Raw genomic sequence first — 14673 nt, forward strand, 5'->3', positions numbered from 1 at the left:
AAGAACACTCAATGAACTAGTGTCTTTACAAACCTTAGGCACTTCTGGAGTAGTCAAAAGCAAATCAGTTCTACCTACTCCAAACATAACAGTCGAACCCTGTTTTAAGTGTAGGATTAAACATCTTAATCCATTCTGCTGACTGATATTTCTATGCAACGCTTCCAGACAGGTTCCTGCTTAACCTTAGATCAAGTTTGTTCCACATTTGCACATGCAAGTTTCAAGCTAAAATACTATCCTCTGCTTCTTGTTCAAAGTTTTTTGAGGTAAAAGAAAGTGCTTTGGTGTTAACTGCATAGCTAACTCCTTTCTAACATCACAATTTTAGAGTTCTAGCACTGATTTCTGCCCTTCCCTGAACACTTTTGCTTCTTTCCAATTTCAGAAAACAGAACTATTGACAGATATTGAAATAAATATTCCCCCATATCCTTTATATTCAGGGATTCATTAGATTATAAACCCTTTTTCCAAGGGCAAAAAGGATTAACAAACAAATTCAAGGAAGAGCACCTAAAGAAGACCTTGAACTTTTCTGGGTATCTCAGTGAAGAATAGGTACAATACATGAAGGTGGTGTACACATAGCTACTGCAGAAAATGGCAACGACAATCTAAGAGGCAGCATTTCTGAGTTGGTACTGAATCAACAGATATGGAAGGAGGTGCAAACAATTCTTGCAGCACATTTTTTCTAAGGGAAGGTACAAAAAAGTTCAGCTATGTTTCACCTCAGAAGTTTCCCCATGAACTCTTCACGCTGCTCCTATTCCCTCACTGTATTATGCTAGCACATGCTTCCCTGCTTTAACAACCAGTGGAAGCTACCAAGGGCAATTCTTTCCACAGCTCCCTAAGTAAGCATTAAGCACCTCTTTGCATCACTTGCATGAGCAACAGCATCCAACTTCACTACTATGAGCAGAATAATCCTTAGATAGTGTTTTGATAGATTCCAACACTACATGATTTCCAAAAAGATACTGAGAAGGGAACTTACTACCAAGACTCCAAACCTCAGTATCTTACATTAATACAAGCCCTTTGGTGAATGGTATCTCCCTCATCACCCTCTCCTCCCAGGCTGATCAGCCTTTTGGAGACATGATGCAACAGTTATCAATTTTCTCTACCTTTTTAGGTGAGAAGACTCCCAGTGTGCCTCCGTCTTCCCGAATCGCAACTCCCATTTCTGCCAACAACGCCTCCCTGAGAGAGAAAAGCAAGATATTTAGTATATTTTAGGCTTCTTAAGACAAAATACAGCCTAATGAAAGCCATGTCATGAAATACATTAGACTTTGAAGGAGGCTATTCACTGAGCTAGGACTGTATGTATGCAGGGAAAATTTCTGAACCTCAGTCCCAGAGTCTACAGGCCGGCAGAATGGCAACAGCAGACACTTCACAGAGATGTAACAGCATTTTAGTGGATCACAAGACAAGTAAATTTAAGGCATTACATTCACTGATTCTTTAAGGAAGGATAAATCCTGTTCTAACTTAAATACTGAATTCAGGCAAAAGGAGCTACCACTATTCATTAACTTACAAAGATTTAACTGGCTCTTCCTAATCTAATACAGAAAATACTCACTCCTCAAGGCATAAAAGGAATTGTATTGGGTCAAACTGTTCATGTCACATGGCTTTGGTGACATCAGCACAGAAGAATATGATGGCAAACACTATGACATTTTTCTCCAAGTATTCTCACAGTCTCCAGTTTCTTCCCAGGGAATTTCCAGAATCAGTGGTGGCATTTCTTTCTTTTAAATAGCTATCCAAAGTGGATTTCTTCTTGTTTTTTGAGGTTTTGTCATTTTGTTTAATTCAGCTCCTAGCATCATCAACATCATGCAGTTAAGACTTCTGTAGCTTACCTCTGCGTTGTGAGAACTTGTTTCAAAACCTCTGTTTACAGTCCCTTTAAAGTCTGTCAGTGAATAACCAACCTCTATCCACTTTCTTCAATATACCTCGTACGATTTTATGGACTACACTGGCACACTGTTTCCAGGAAAAGCTGTTCCCTTACATATTTCATAAGCTTTTAATACAAAATAAGTAACACTGTTTGGATGCAACTACTTCCTGAAAAATACTAAGTATCTGTCTTGTTGCTTTAAGACACAATTCAAACCAAAGCTGGAAGACTGGAGCTGTTTCATCATTTTAGATACTCCAGTACTGAAAACTTAATCTTCAGTATTTAACTTTAGGACCAGACATTTTGGAATGTAAGAGAATGGTGGAAGGGAGAAGAAAGAGACTAGGACACTGTGCTGCTTCACAGCAGAAGCCAATGAAGCAGCTTAGAGTGTTATCTGAATTACAAGAGTGAACACTGCAACTGTGGGAAGTGCAGGGAAGAGTTCAGCTCTCTCTGCATTGCCCTTTGTGTTATATATTACCCGATGGTCAGCAGAATTCTCACTAAGCACTATTCTGCTGTTCTATTGCTTCTGAACAGAGTAACGTTCTCCATTCCTCACACTTCTCTGTTTTCTAGAGAGAATTCACATCTACAGCACTTGTGAGTCCTGACCTTTCCATCCTAATGGCCTCGGTTTTCCTCAGCTTCTCTTCCCACGTTTCATTCAGCTCTGCAATGATCTTCTCAGATTCCTGTATGAAAAGCCCAAATGCTGTTTTACAATTTTTCTCAAAAGTTCTTTACATAACACACAAAGCAATTAAAGCTTGTGCTCAGTTCTAGGCCACAAATTAATTTCAGATATAAAAAGTGCTCTCGGCACTTCAGAGCTCTAAGTTATCCTCCTTAATATTTAGAAGGGTAAATAGCCTTGAAGGCAAGCTGAGAAGAAAAGATGATTTCATATCTAACCACTGTCAGACTTTAATTTACAAAAAATCTTGAGAAAACCCTGGTTTACAGACATCATTCAGTAAGTGGATGGCAAGGAACTGCAGAGACCACACTGTTATTTCCATGGCAACAGGAATGGGATGGGATATGCAGTGTGTCTTCCAGCCCATTGCAATCCCTGTGGCAGTGTCTCACGGACAAGACATGAGAATGAAGCATATATTCAACACAGCCAAGCTCTCCCCACTCATCCACCCATGGAGATTTGGGGGGGCTTTCATAAAAATTAAGAAACACTTCACTGTAGTGCACTTTTGATGCGGTTCAATTCTGTCGGAATTGGGACAAGGCCGCTATTGTCTGGATGAAGCATGCTATTCTGTGTGCTTCACATTTTAATCTGTGGGGGTTGGGTGAATACAACAGTGGCAGGATTATTCTTCCTCTTTTTTTTTTAACTTTGGGGTGATTTGGTTTTTTGGAAGCTGAGTGCATTTGCTAGTCAGGCTTCGTCCACACTCCTGCTGAACAGGCCTCATGAAGTCTATGCTTATCAAATTTTCCACAGATTACTGCATCAGACCACTTGCAAACCAGAATCAAGACTTTCATTTATAATTTAGTTGTAGCTCCAGGCCACAATTAAACCTAAATAATCCAAACAAGAAAGGCTATATATGAACCCAGTTTCTGGCCCACTGTAGTAGTATAGTGGATATACTGATGAAGGCAAACTCTCCCGAGTTCATTGCTGCTTCGTCTTTAAAAACACAAAACTGATATTCTCTTTAATCTACAGCAACACCAACCTTCAAACGTTCAATTGCCTCTTCTCCTCCAGGTGTTGACATGATTCTTTCCTGTATACTGGACACAGATGTTAAGCCCACCTGACTACTGAGAGAGCAGGAGGATGGAGATGCAGTGAGGGACCCCATGGAGGCTGTGGAAAAATTGCCAGGACGTTGATTCTCGGAGGCTAGCAAGTATCTATGTTTATTGTTCTGAAAATCTTTCAGATCTGGGAGAAAGACACACAGACAGAGGGAAGGCAGGAAGAGGGGGGAAAAGGAAAATAGGAAGAGGGAACGAAGAGGAAAAAGGAAAGGAAGGAAATACCAGTGTAAGAGGAAAGCATTTAAGCAGCAACAAGACAAGTTTTGTAATTTTTAGATGGCAGTTCTGAAACAAATCTCTTAATAGTACTATGACAATAACTCAGTTCAGACCCTGAGGATTATTAGTAAGGTCTGCATCATAAACCACTAGGATCAAAAAAGCTTGAAAAAAATAAACCAACTTGCCAAAAAATAAACCATTCTACTCCTGACTGAACACTAAACTGAGCACCATGGAGCAATTCAGACATGGAGCAAGTCAGCTCCTCATGGGATTAGTTATATTTTGGGTTGAAGTCCAAACAGACACCCCTGAAACTCAGCAAAACATTCTCTTCCAGACTCCTTTCATTAACAAAAATGATTAAGTAAATCTACCATAGCAGTAGTTGTGCTACTGAACCATTCAGACTACAAGGACAAATAAGTACTCTTCCTTAAAATCTCATGGGATAGCATGTGAAATCACCTGTCAGTCCATGACTCGTGTTTACAGTAATGTCATCATGTCACTTCTTGCCCCTCCTTCTCTGAAAAATGGATATCTAACATACTTGATCAGTGAGGTATCTGATAAGGCTTTTGTACTTCCAAAGGTGCTTTAAAGCTTTTTGGTCTTAGCTCAGATGAGGAGGGCCTTAAAACAATTAAAAATTCAACACAGCAGCTTTTACAGCCTGAAAACCTGGAGGCTTGAAAGATGCCTCCTTGAAAGATGGAAAACAAGGAAAAGGTCTATGAATGATTTCACAACATCCAAAAGCAATTTATTTTAATCTAACTTAGCTCTTCAGCTATGTTTGTAAACCATATCCTCAGAACAATCACAACTCCCCCCCCCCAAAAAAACCCTAACATGGAAACAGCAGACAACTAAATAGCTCAGTTTCACTAATTGTGATAGTTTTAAATTCAATTGCAAAATCAAATCCTTTAAAATAAGTATCCTCAGGAAAGAAACAGGTCAAATCAGACCTTGCAAGTTACAAACAAGGCCTTTGCACTTACAAAAATGAGATGCTCACCCAGACATTGCATAAATTTCCATGTCCTCCTACATCTCCTCTACCCTTAATACTGAACAATTCTGCTATTGTCAGCCTTCTGCCCTAGTTCACTCCACATTTAACCTGCTGTTTCAGCCTCATGAAACTGATGATTGCATCAAGTCAGTTTGAAAACCACCATCTGCAAATACAGGAAGCAGGGGTGGGAGTTTTACAGAAGAAAAGCAGGTTAAGGAAAGGGAATGTCATCGGGATGAGAAAAGCAGGCATGACAGAGCAGGGAGGATGAAGTCTTGAAAGGCCAATAGACACATGCACTCTTGAAGATAAAGGAAGTGGCACTTGCAATAGCTTTCACAGTTGCTGTGACCACGGGAATCAAAACCCTCAACATCATGCACACTTCTCCTGGAGGCTGCAGCTTTCACACTGATGATGTATGCACACGCTGGAAGCAGCATCAGAATGTTAGACAAGGCCAGGATGAGTCTTTACACCACCAGTAGCATTAATTTAAGGAAATTTCAGACAGATCTCTTCCAGCTGATACAGTTTGAGTGAGGGTGAAGATTGACTGACTTCAAATGGAAGACTGACTTAGAAGAGTTTGAAGTCTACCAACCCCAAATATACACAGAACACATTTCTCTTCCAGTGAACTATGTATACTCCTCTTTCATAGATGCAAACAGTAGAACAGAACATGCTATTTGCTTGCTGTTTTTAATTCTGCTAAGCATCTGAAACCAAGTATTTGAGCTCAAGTAAGAGACCTTCATCACTGTAAGATGTCCAACTTGGGATTTTTAAAGACTAAATAAATCTCAGTCTCCAGGAGGAATTAGAAACATTTCATCTTGGGTTAATCAATTAACACACTAAAAACAAATATTTCTAGGTGGAGAAGAGATAGTAAAAGGCCAGGAAACTACATGAGCAAAAGCTGTTTCAACTAACTAACTTCAGAAAGATTTGAGAGAGATTTTCTAGTTCAAATCTAAACTGTTGGCTGTCATGAAAACAGACTAAAGAATCACCACTCTCCCTTCCATACTCTGCCAGAAAGAAAGCAATGAACATATGCTGCATTTGAATCTTTACACTTCTTTTTGACTATTGACTTAATCTAAGAAATGCTGGTTAAGCTACTTTCCATGAAGCTGCATTGCATTCCACACTGAGTGTTCTGTCTGGGATTTCCCTGTGAGAAATGCTGGCATGCAAAGCTCAGTTAAAAGCTGACCCAGAGTAAGCAAGTTAAAAAGAGAACCACACAATACACACATTTGCCTCCACTTCCAGAGTATTCATCTCCCATTGGATCAACTGAAAGGAAGCAGGAGGGAAAATACAAGAAGGATCAAAATTGAAGGTTCACTGGTGACACAGGAAGGGATGAGAATACTACTTGATGTTTAAAGAAACAAACCACAATTTTCAGTAAAACATAGCTTTTTCAGTTTTGATTTAGAGCCACAGACCACAGACTATACCAAGCAAGAAAACACCCACATTTCATTGCCTTCGGGACCCATTCTCTTGAAAACAAGCAAACAAAACCATAAATACACGTTCCACATCTTCAAGCGCTCTGTGACTAAGTCAGGACTTCTGCTTCACAGCCAAATGAGCTCTGACAAATCAGAAACTGATTTTTTTTCCCTAAGTCAAAGAATCTTTTAATCCACTGGAATCCATTCTGTGTTTTTATGGACATCTCCTTCAACAGGAATTAAATCACTGTTCGTATTATAGAAGAATGTAGCAGCTGAAATTTTATTTGCCTTGTTTGGAAAAAGCACAAGGATGTCATTCAGGCACAAGTATGTTCTGATGCTTTTAGAGGTTGCTGGCAAAGCAAATCAGTAAATAATGCTCTGCCAGCCTAACTCAAAATCTCAACCTGAAAGAATTCCTTTTTTAATCACAAGCAGCTGTTTCATTGCTAGTTATGGTTTGTCAATTAGTCATCTCTTTCTTTTCAATGCAGGGATGGCACTGAAGCCAGGTATCCCTAATAACATTAACCTTTTAAGGAGGAAGAAGAGATACTTTCTTTCTCAGTATGAAAATAAGCTTCTAGAACTCAACTACCCTCCTTTTTTGGCAGACAGGTAAAAAGTCCATCATAACTCACCAGGGCCTGAATGTTTTAGTTCCTGAATGTTTTAAGTGCTTTCACAAAAAATCATTTCTACAGTAACAAGAAACTCAATCTTCATGTTTTACCTTGAGTGTGTGAAGATGCCCTGTCAACTCCACAGACAATCCTGGAACAGGTTATTTAAAGACAGAAGCAGCTGCTATTTCTACAATCACATTCAAAATTTAGCATCAGCACCTACATTTCACTCCCGTTTTAAATCCTTTTCTCACACAGGCCCACCTCTCCCTCCTCTGAAAGAGACCAACCTCAAGGTGGTAAGGTTTGTTTAATCCACTTACTGTCAATAATATCCCCCAGCCCCTGGGCACGTAGGAGATCCTTAAGCCTTGTCACCTCCTCCTTCAGCTCACGCACCAGCTTGGCATTTGGATCCTCATTGATAACCGCATTACACTTAATCTGTTTTGCACGATCAGCGTATCTGGAACCAGACCAAAACACTGACATCTTACAATGGACACACAAGTGTTTATATGCAATACAGGGACACAGCAATGTAGGAGACATTTATCTTGCAGTTGCATGTCAGAAGAGAATCCTGAATTATATTCAATCAAACCCAAAGGTTTGAAGGATAGAACGTGGCCATTAGAACTGATAGTTACCCACATCCATTTCAGATAAAAAGAAAGTACCTTAAAGTGCTCAAAGTTTCATCATAGTTAATGTCTGCTGGACTCAAAGCAGCAACCATGGCAGTTCTGGAGTTACCGCCTATAATGGACAGGCAAGATTTTAGCTGAAACTACAGTACACAATCTAGGTACTAATTTTCTACTAAATACCAGTATTTTCAATAAATTATAGATTTCAACTATATTCTACATTAATATAAAACATTCCAAAGTCATAGGAGAGTTGCAACTAACAAAAAGGGGAATTGTATGACTGAGGACTACTAAAAACATTTAACCTCACAGTTGATACCAATTTAAGCGAGCTTAATTAAAAGCAGTCTGAGAATGTAGTGAGAACTCCTTTCCATATGGGCACAGGTAGATCTGTCATACCTAGATTTTCTCGAAGGAGCCACGTTAGTACAGAATCTCTGTATGGTATAAAGTCCGTCTTCTTCTTTTTTTTACTCTGCAAAGAAAAAGACACACTACTGAAAAACAGACACTGAAAGTAAAATTAATATTAAAGACATAAAAATCATGGTATGGGTATTAAAAGAAGTAGGACAATATATACATATGTTATCTAAACAGAGGGGTGTTGTACAATCCTCAGTTGTACAAGTGATTACTGAATTCGATATCAGAGAACATGCAGCACATTCAGACATCTAAACAGGTGATACGAAGGTCCAGAGAACTCTCTCGATGCACTGCCTTCAGAAAGGTTTTCCTGTGTATTAAGAGTATCTTCCTGACATGTAGAGTCTCAGCATCTTTGACAGATATCCTTCTAAATTTCATTGTAAAGGTTTTCCCTAGCTCCTTTATTTGGTCTGAAAGAAACAGCTATTAACTTCAAAAGCTCTATAACAGAATGTGAATCATGGGTCATCTGTTTACTTATACAAGTAGTAGGCAAATATCTTGCTTCAAGAGATGCCAAAAGCTTAATTCCACACAAGATTTAACAGGGAATAGAGCTTTGCAATAAAAGGCCTGATTATAATTCCTGTGAAGCTCCTTTTTACACTCAAGAGGTGCTTAAAATGCGAGTGTTTGTTTTGCAATAGTTTCATTGTCCCTTGCCAGAGATGAGTAACCTTAAAATAGACAAGCAAAATTACTAGGGGCAGGTAAGCATCAGATGCTGAAGCTGAAACCTAAAATTTACTAATGCCTACAATCCAGCATATGGGGTAAAGAAAAAAGCATGAGAGCAAATTTATCCATGCTTAAAGTAAACATTCCCAAGGTAAGTCACCGTATCAGGAACAGGAATGTAATAAAAGAATATTCCAAAACACATATTTAAATGTGTACTTTTCGTAAGTTTATCCCCAACCTTAGAACATTTCAAATGTTATTATTGATAACTCCCAGGTTTCATGACTACTACTTATACTCAAAGGAATTTCTCAAATAACCAACACAAAAGACCTCTACTCCTCAACTCCAAAGAGAAGAGAATAAAATCTTACACTCAGGCAAAAAAAACAACACCTGCTACTAGTCAGACCATCATACCTTGCTGGTGCAGTTATCCTAAGTTGAAAGCATTAAAGAAAGAGGAAATAAATACAAGATGAGCTTCTTAACAGAGCTTTATATATCATTTCCATAGTAGCTTGGACAGTTATTTCCTTTTCTTGAGAAGTCCAATGAGTAAGAACAGTTTTCACTCTAAAAAAATAACCTAAAAAGCACTTCAGTATACTCAACCTGCTCAAGCTGTTCAGAACTCACTTTTAAAAGGAACATCAATTATTTAATCGATTTTACAGAAGAAGTAGTTGGGTATAAAAGATAAAACACTCAACTCATTAAGTTCTGTCATGACAAAAAAAGTCAGTGAGGTTCAAATTATTACAATGGTAATTTTTAATTATTTAGCAACAAAGCTGCAGTTAGTTCTCTGAAATTATTCTTTCATATTAAAATGGAATTATTGCTTCTGGCTTCCTAAGGGAACGTGTCTTCTACTCAAACATAGGCTTCCTCTGCAATGCTTCTTCACAGCTAAATGAACCAAAGCTCTACCAACAAATACAGTTACATGATATTCACTGATTGCTATCAACACTATTATCCATCAAAAAACACAAAGGTGATTTTGCTGAGAATGCTAGGCCAAGAATAGCGGTCAATTCTGCTGTATGCCATGGTTTTTATTGTCTCCTTTTACTAGCTAAGGAAAGGTTGTTGCAGGTAAGCAAGTGCTGTACTTACCACTTCAGCCAATGCTGAAATAACTTTGCCCAGAGTTGTGAGAGACTTGTTTATATTTGCTCCTTCCTGAGAAAACAGAATCCAGTATTACATAGTAATCAAAATTGTTAAACCATGAACCTCTGTAGACTACATGAGCAAAATGTCACATCCATGATCAGAAAGGGGAAAAGAAAGTATTTGCAACTATTCTTTTTCTATATTTATAATAGCAAGCCTTTCTTTCCCTTATTATTTGTCAAGCAAAGACTCCACATGACGCTTGTGCACCCACTTCCCTTTCTTCCCCCATAAATCAAAGGCCCAATACCTTTAATCGGGTTCCTTTGGCACCAGTGGAATCAGCTCGCTCACTCCCAGCTAGATCCACAAGGCTAATTTTGCTGACCTGGGGACAGAAAGCACATTAACAGCAAGAATTAGTTCTTGGTTAGCTAGAGTAAGAACAAAAGTGACGTAACTAAAGCTACAGGCTGCAGGTCAGTTAATGATAATTTCAGAGGGTATTATCATCTGAGGGCACAGGAGTGCCTTTCATACATGATTTTTTCCTATCAATACATTCAGAAATGTGACCACTACCTGTCTTTCAACTACTTCTGCATGCAGAGCATCTATTCCAGAGTAATAAAAGCCACAAACTGTTCCATGCTGAACAGTGTGCCTCCTTTTAACATGCAAATTCCAGAAAGTGCTTAAGTCTCACTCATACCAATTCCTTTGCTCAAAGAAAAGAACTAACGAGGCAAATATTTTACACTGACAAGCAAAACCACAGAAAGTTCTGGGAACAAGACTGGAAAAGATGAACTTCTCATTCATATATTCCTGTCACAGAATCTAGTTCTTAAGGCCATATTTTCCCCACATCTATATCCTCTCTTCCTGAACATATTTTCCTTTTAGTCATTTTTAGAATGACAATAAAACAAAATCTCCTAAGAAATACAAGGGCTCTGTCAAGGCACAGCACAAGTTCACCATTAAACAAAACACCAGAAAAAACAATTAATGCTCATTTTCTCATCGTACTGCCAATAAGAGTAAGTCACTGCAGGGAAGATTAGTGAGAAACAGTCAGAAAGCCACTTATCTGTAACATACCTTCTCTGTGGAAAGATCAGTTTCTGTGTCATGTTTCTTCTGAGTAAAAACAATCGTAAACACAGCATGAGAGCGGCTGCTGGTTTCATTCATGTTGGTAGCTGCCACAGTCCTAAAATATGAGAAGACAGAAACATATTTAGAAAAAGTAGCCTTTTTGCTTGCTGCAAGTACAGCTACCTGCAAACACAGCTGTAAAGGAGTGAGACCGAGAGGCTGCACAGTTGGTGTTTTTCCCAGTAGCTAAGACCAAGGCACACTAAATACCGTTAACAAACCCTTAGATTTTTCGCTCCTGGATTACTCCCATTTTCATCACAGTTTGAACAGAGCTTCCTCACACCAGGTACTCAATCATCTACCTTACAGTCAGACACCCAAGAAAACACAAGCAGCATTTATGTCAGTCTTTCCCATACATTGTTAAATTGAGCCTACAGCTGACGGCAAAACCACTACTAATGAACCACAATGTCAACTTTAGTCCTGACCACTTAAATGAATCAGAGGTGACTGTGTTCACATGTTTGTTTATACCAACAGTAACAGAGTACACAAAGGCAGAACTAAAAACCAGGGTAACTCTTTACATACTTCGTCTCAAGTCATTACAAGCTTCAAATAGTCATACAGCACAAGCAGCACTACTTCACCACACAAATCAATTTCAGCCTTTTAATAGCATTGATCAATGCATGTTTCAAGAATATTCCTTATGTGACACGAGGGGTTTTTAAGTGCTGCTCTATGCCTTATAACCCCACAACAGAGGTAAAAGTAGTTAATGTGCTACCATCACTAACCTGGCTTTGTTCCCAGCATCCATGAGGTCTGCAATGTCTGTGTAAGATGTAACTGCTAACTTGGACAAATCTTCCACATACGGTCCAAGCAGAGGATGTTCTCGCACCCGCAAGTTCCCTTTGTTCTTCGGGTTCAACAAGTCTCTGACTCTCTCACAGTAAATCTCCATGTAACTCACCTGAGAAAAGGAATTTGTATGGACAATTGAGTGTTTCTTAAGGCTTTCTCTGCAAGAAGCTCTGCAGTGTTTTAGAATGCTGCTGCTACAAACTCAGCAAAACTACCTTCCTAAAGAGGCAAACAAGATGGATGGTAAGAGTCTGCTTACAAGGAATCTCTCTTAAGAGCTTTCAAAGCAAGCTTTAGAAGGGAGAAACACATTAATTTCTTTAAAGAAGCAACTTTTGATTCTAAGTTGTACCCACATCTTGCTGTATTCCTGAGTCATCCATACAATTATTCAAATGATGGTAATCTTAAATCTGCATCCTTTGAAATAAATTATAAAGCTAAACCCATTTCTAAATGCACACTTGGATTTTTATGTTTCTCACTGCACTAAGCTTTTGGTTTTTTCCCAGCCCATCAAGTCTTTCAGAACTGTTGCACAGGTAGTTTACTAATGTTCTGATGGGGGAAAAGAAGTCCCCAAAAGGTTTTATTTACATTTGCCTCAAACATGAAACAGAGAAAAGACACACAACAGAATTTTTAGAACATCAGCATCTTAACACAACATCAATAATGCAGCAGCTGAGCTCAGCTGGATGTCCCACACGCAGATATCCTTTGATCCCTCACCAGACTCACCTCTACAGAATATGACATTTCCTCGTTGCTGTTGTCATTGATTTTCTCAAACAGTTCTTCACACAGCTGGAAAGAGATGAAACCTGAGTCAGAAATGAATCTTTACTGAGCAGTAACAAGCAACTACTATGATATGTCATTAAATTGGTTTTATAGTGAGGGCAGGGGAAGAAAAAGAACCTATTGCATTAACCACACACATTCTCACTAGGAAGACAATCTCAATCACTGTCATCAATCTTAATTGATACAGTATCTCAACAATTGTTATAGGTTTAAGCAATGTAGATTTCTTTTCTTTCCCTTCAGAAGTAAGCTGTGGTTTTCTGTTAACTGTTACTACAATACAAAAGGAGCATATAAGCACAAGTGTGTCTGAAGACGCTACAAAAACAGTTCTGCTCTACCTGGGGGATTATGCCTGCTTGTCCATCCTCCTGCTTGCCCATCATTGTGTAGGATTTCCCAGCTCCAGTTTGTCCATAGGCAAAAATGCATACATTGTAGCCCTCAAAGGCATGCAGCAACATCTCCTTTCCAATATCATTGTACACACGGTTCTGAGATGCAAAGCAGGGATCTTCAGGCTGAAAAGACATGAAAAGAGCATAAAAATAGACTTATCCCGTCATTCAAGTAACATTTCAAAAAGCAATTGGTGGTTTTTTCTACTTTTGTGGGTCAATCTGTTAGGATAAGGCAAATGTAGCTCATTTTTGCATAGAGCTTTTTCCCAGGACAGTACCAGTTGGACAAGAAGGACAATGACAAAGATTGAAAATGGCCCTTGCAGGACCACTCCATCAACGCTGAGAAAACCATCTGCACAAAGAAACCAACCAGTTCTGTTTTGTGAACACTGTTGACACTACTGGAAAAGTTTCATGCAAAATCACAGACAAATGAGATTCAGTGTTTGGGAGGAGAGAGGTGGAGGGAGAAAATAAAAAGTAGAGTTCAGAGACTCAATACAAATGAATAAAAGACTAGAAACTACAAAAATTCCACAGTGGCTCTTCTGGACAAGGGCTCTGATGGGTAGCAAGAGGGAAAAAAAGCAAAAGTTGGCCTTGTATAGATATGAAAATACTGACAGAAAGCTGGATTCACTGTATATGCTCTCTTTTCTGATGTCCTCTTCTTTTCCTTGATGCTGCTTATCTGCTAGTTTTCAGGAATTAAGTTTGTAATGTCCCTCTGACTGAACCTGTGATCTACGTGCATAGCTGCTTTGGAAGGGTCAGTAAGAGTTGCACAAATCTATGTTTTTCATCATGAAAACAATTTTATTGGCTACAGATTTGCTCCAAAATATAGAGTCTTATTTGCACCATCCGAGTTACTAAAATTAGCCTTAGAGGAAAGCATTATCCATTCTTTCTATATCTTTTGAGAAAATAAGGCAGGGGAGGGGCAGATGTCAGAACACCATGGTTCAATTCATGGAACAATTACTGGAAGTCAGCAAGACCTTAGCACCAATTCACAGGAGGGTGGGGCAGAGAAACTTGATGAGAGTTTATTGCTTTTGCAGCTATCAGAAGCACAGATCACTACGTCTTTTCCAGATATGACAAGGAAACTCACACCGTATCTCTCCTTGAACTGTAAGAACTCAAGCAACTTTCACTTGTCTAAGAGTAAAACTGAGCTAACTGTTTGACTTGCATCTTTAAAATGTTTAGAATTGAACATTGCTGGAGAATATTTTCAGTAATCTTTCAAGTATTTACAACTTATAGGAGACCAGGAGCTTAGCTTTGTGCTCTCCCCTGAATAGGAAAAGACAACACACAACAACAGGCTTTAAACCTGCATGAGTGAGACACAGTGTAGAAACAGATGACAGGGATGGCATGATCACAAGAGATGCAGTTAAATCAAGCCAGTCAACAACAAAAAAAACCCCAACCCACTAACAAAAAAACCCACAAAACCAAAAAGAAACAAAACAACATACTACACCAACAGGACATTGTACTTG

The 14673-nt window shown here is 38.9% G+C and overlaps 1 protein-coding gene across 5 annotated transcripts in view; it reads right to left on the reverse strand.

The window, feature by feature from the left end:
* The window catches only part of KIF1B (kinesin family member 1B), an 83434-nt gene that overhangs the window by 50249 nt on the left and 18512 nt on the right, over positions 1-14673 (reverse strand). For 3 of the 5 annotated variants that reach the window (XM_062013166.1, XM_062013164.1, XM_062013167.1), the window contains exons 4-15: positions 13097-13276; positions 12690-12755; positions 11879-12057; positions 11076-11187; positions 10282-10359; positions 9972-10037; positions 8136-8211; positions 7761-7839; positions 7404-7546; positions 3643-3776; positions 2552-2631; positions 1137-1212 (exon numbers count right to left, since the gene is read on the reverse strand). In XM_062013166.1, coding sequence (XP_061869150.1) covers positions 1137-1212; positions 2552-2631; positions 3643-3776; positions 7404-7546; positions 7761-7839; positions 8136-8211; positions 9972-10037; positions 10282-10359; positions 11076-11187; positions 11879-12057; positions 12690-12755; positions 13097-13276 — 1269 coding nt within the window. Of the gene's footprint in view, positions 1-1136; positions 1213-2551; positions 2632-3642; positions 3777-6242; positions 6285-7403; positions 7547-7760; positions 7840-8135; positions 8212-9971; positions 10038-10281; positions 10360-11075; positions 11188-11878; positions 12058-12689; positions 12756-13096; positions 13277-14673 lie in introns of all 5 variants that reach the window. The other 2 variants (XM_062013165.1, XM_062013163.1) reach the window with 1 other exon arrangement.

The sequence above is a fragment of the Colius striatus genome, chromosome 21, assembly GCF_028858725.1.
Source record: "Colius striatus isolate bColStr4 chromosome 21, bColStr4.1.hap1, whole genome shotgun sequence".
NCBI classification, from domain to species: Eukaryota; Metazoa; Chordata; class Aves; order Coliiformes; family Coliidae; genus Colius; species Colius striatus.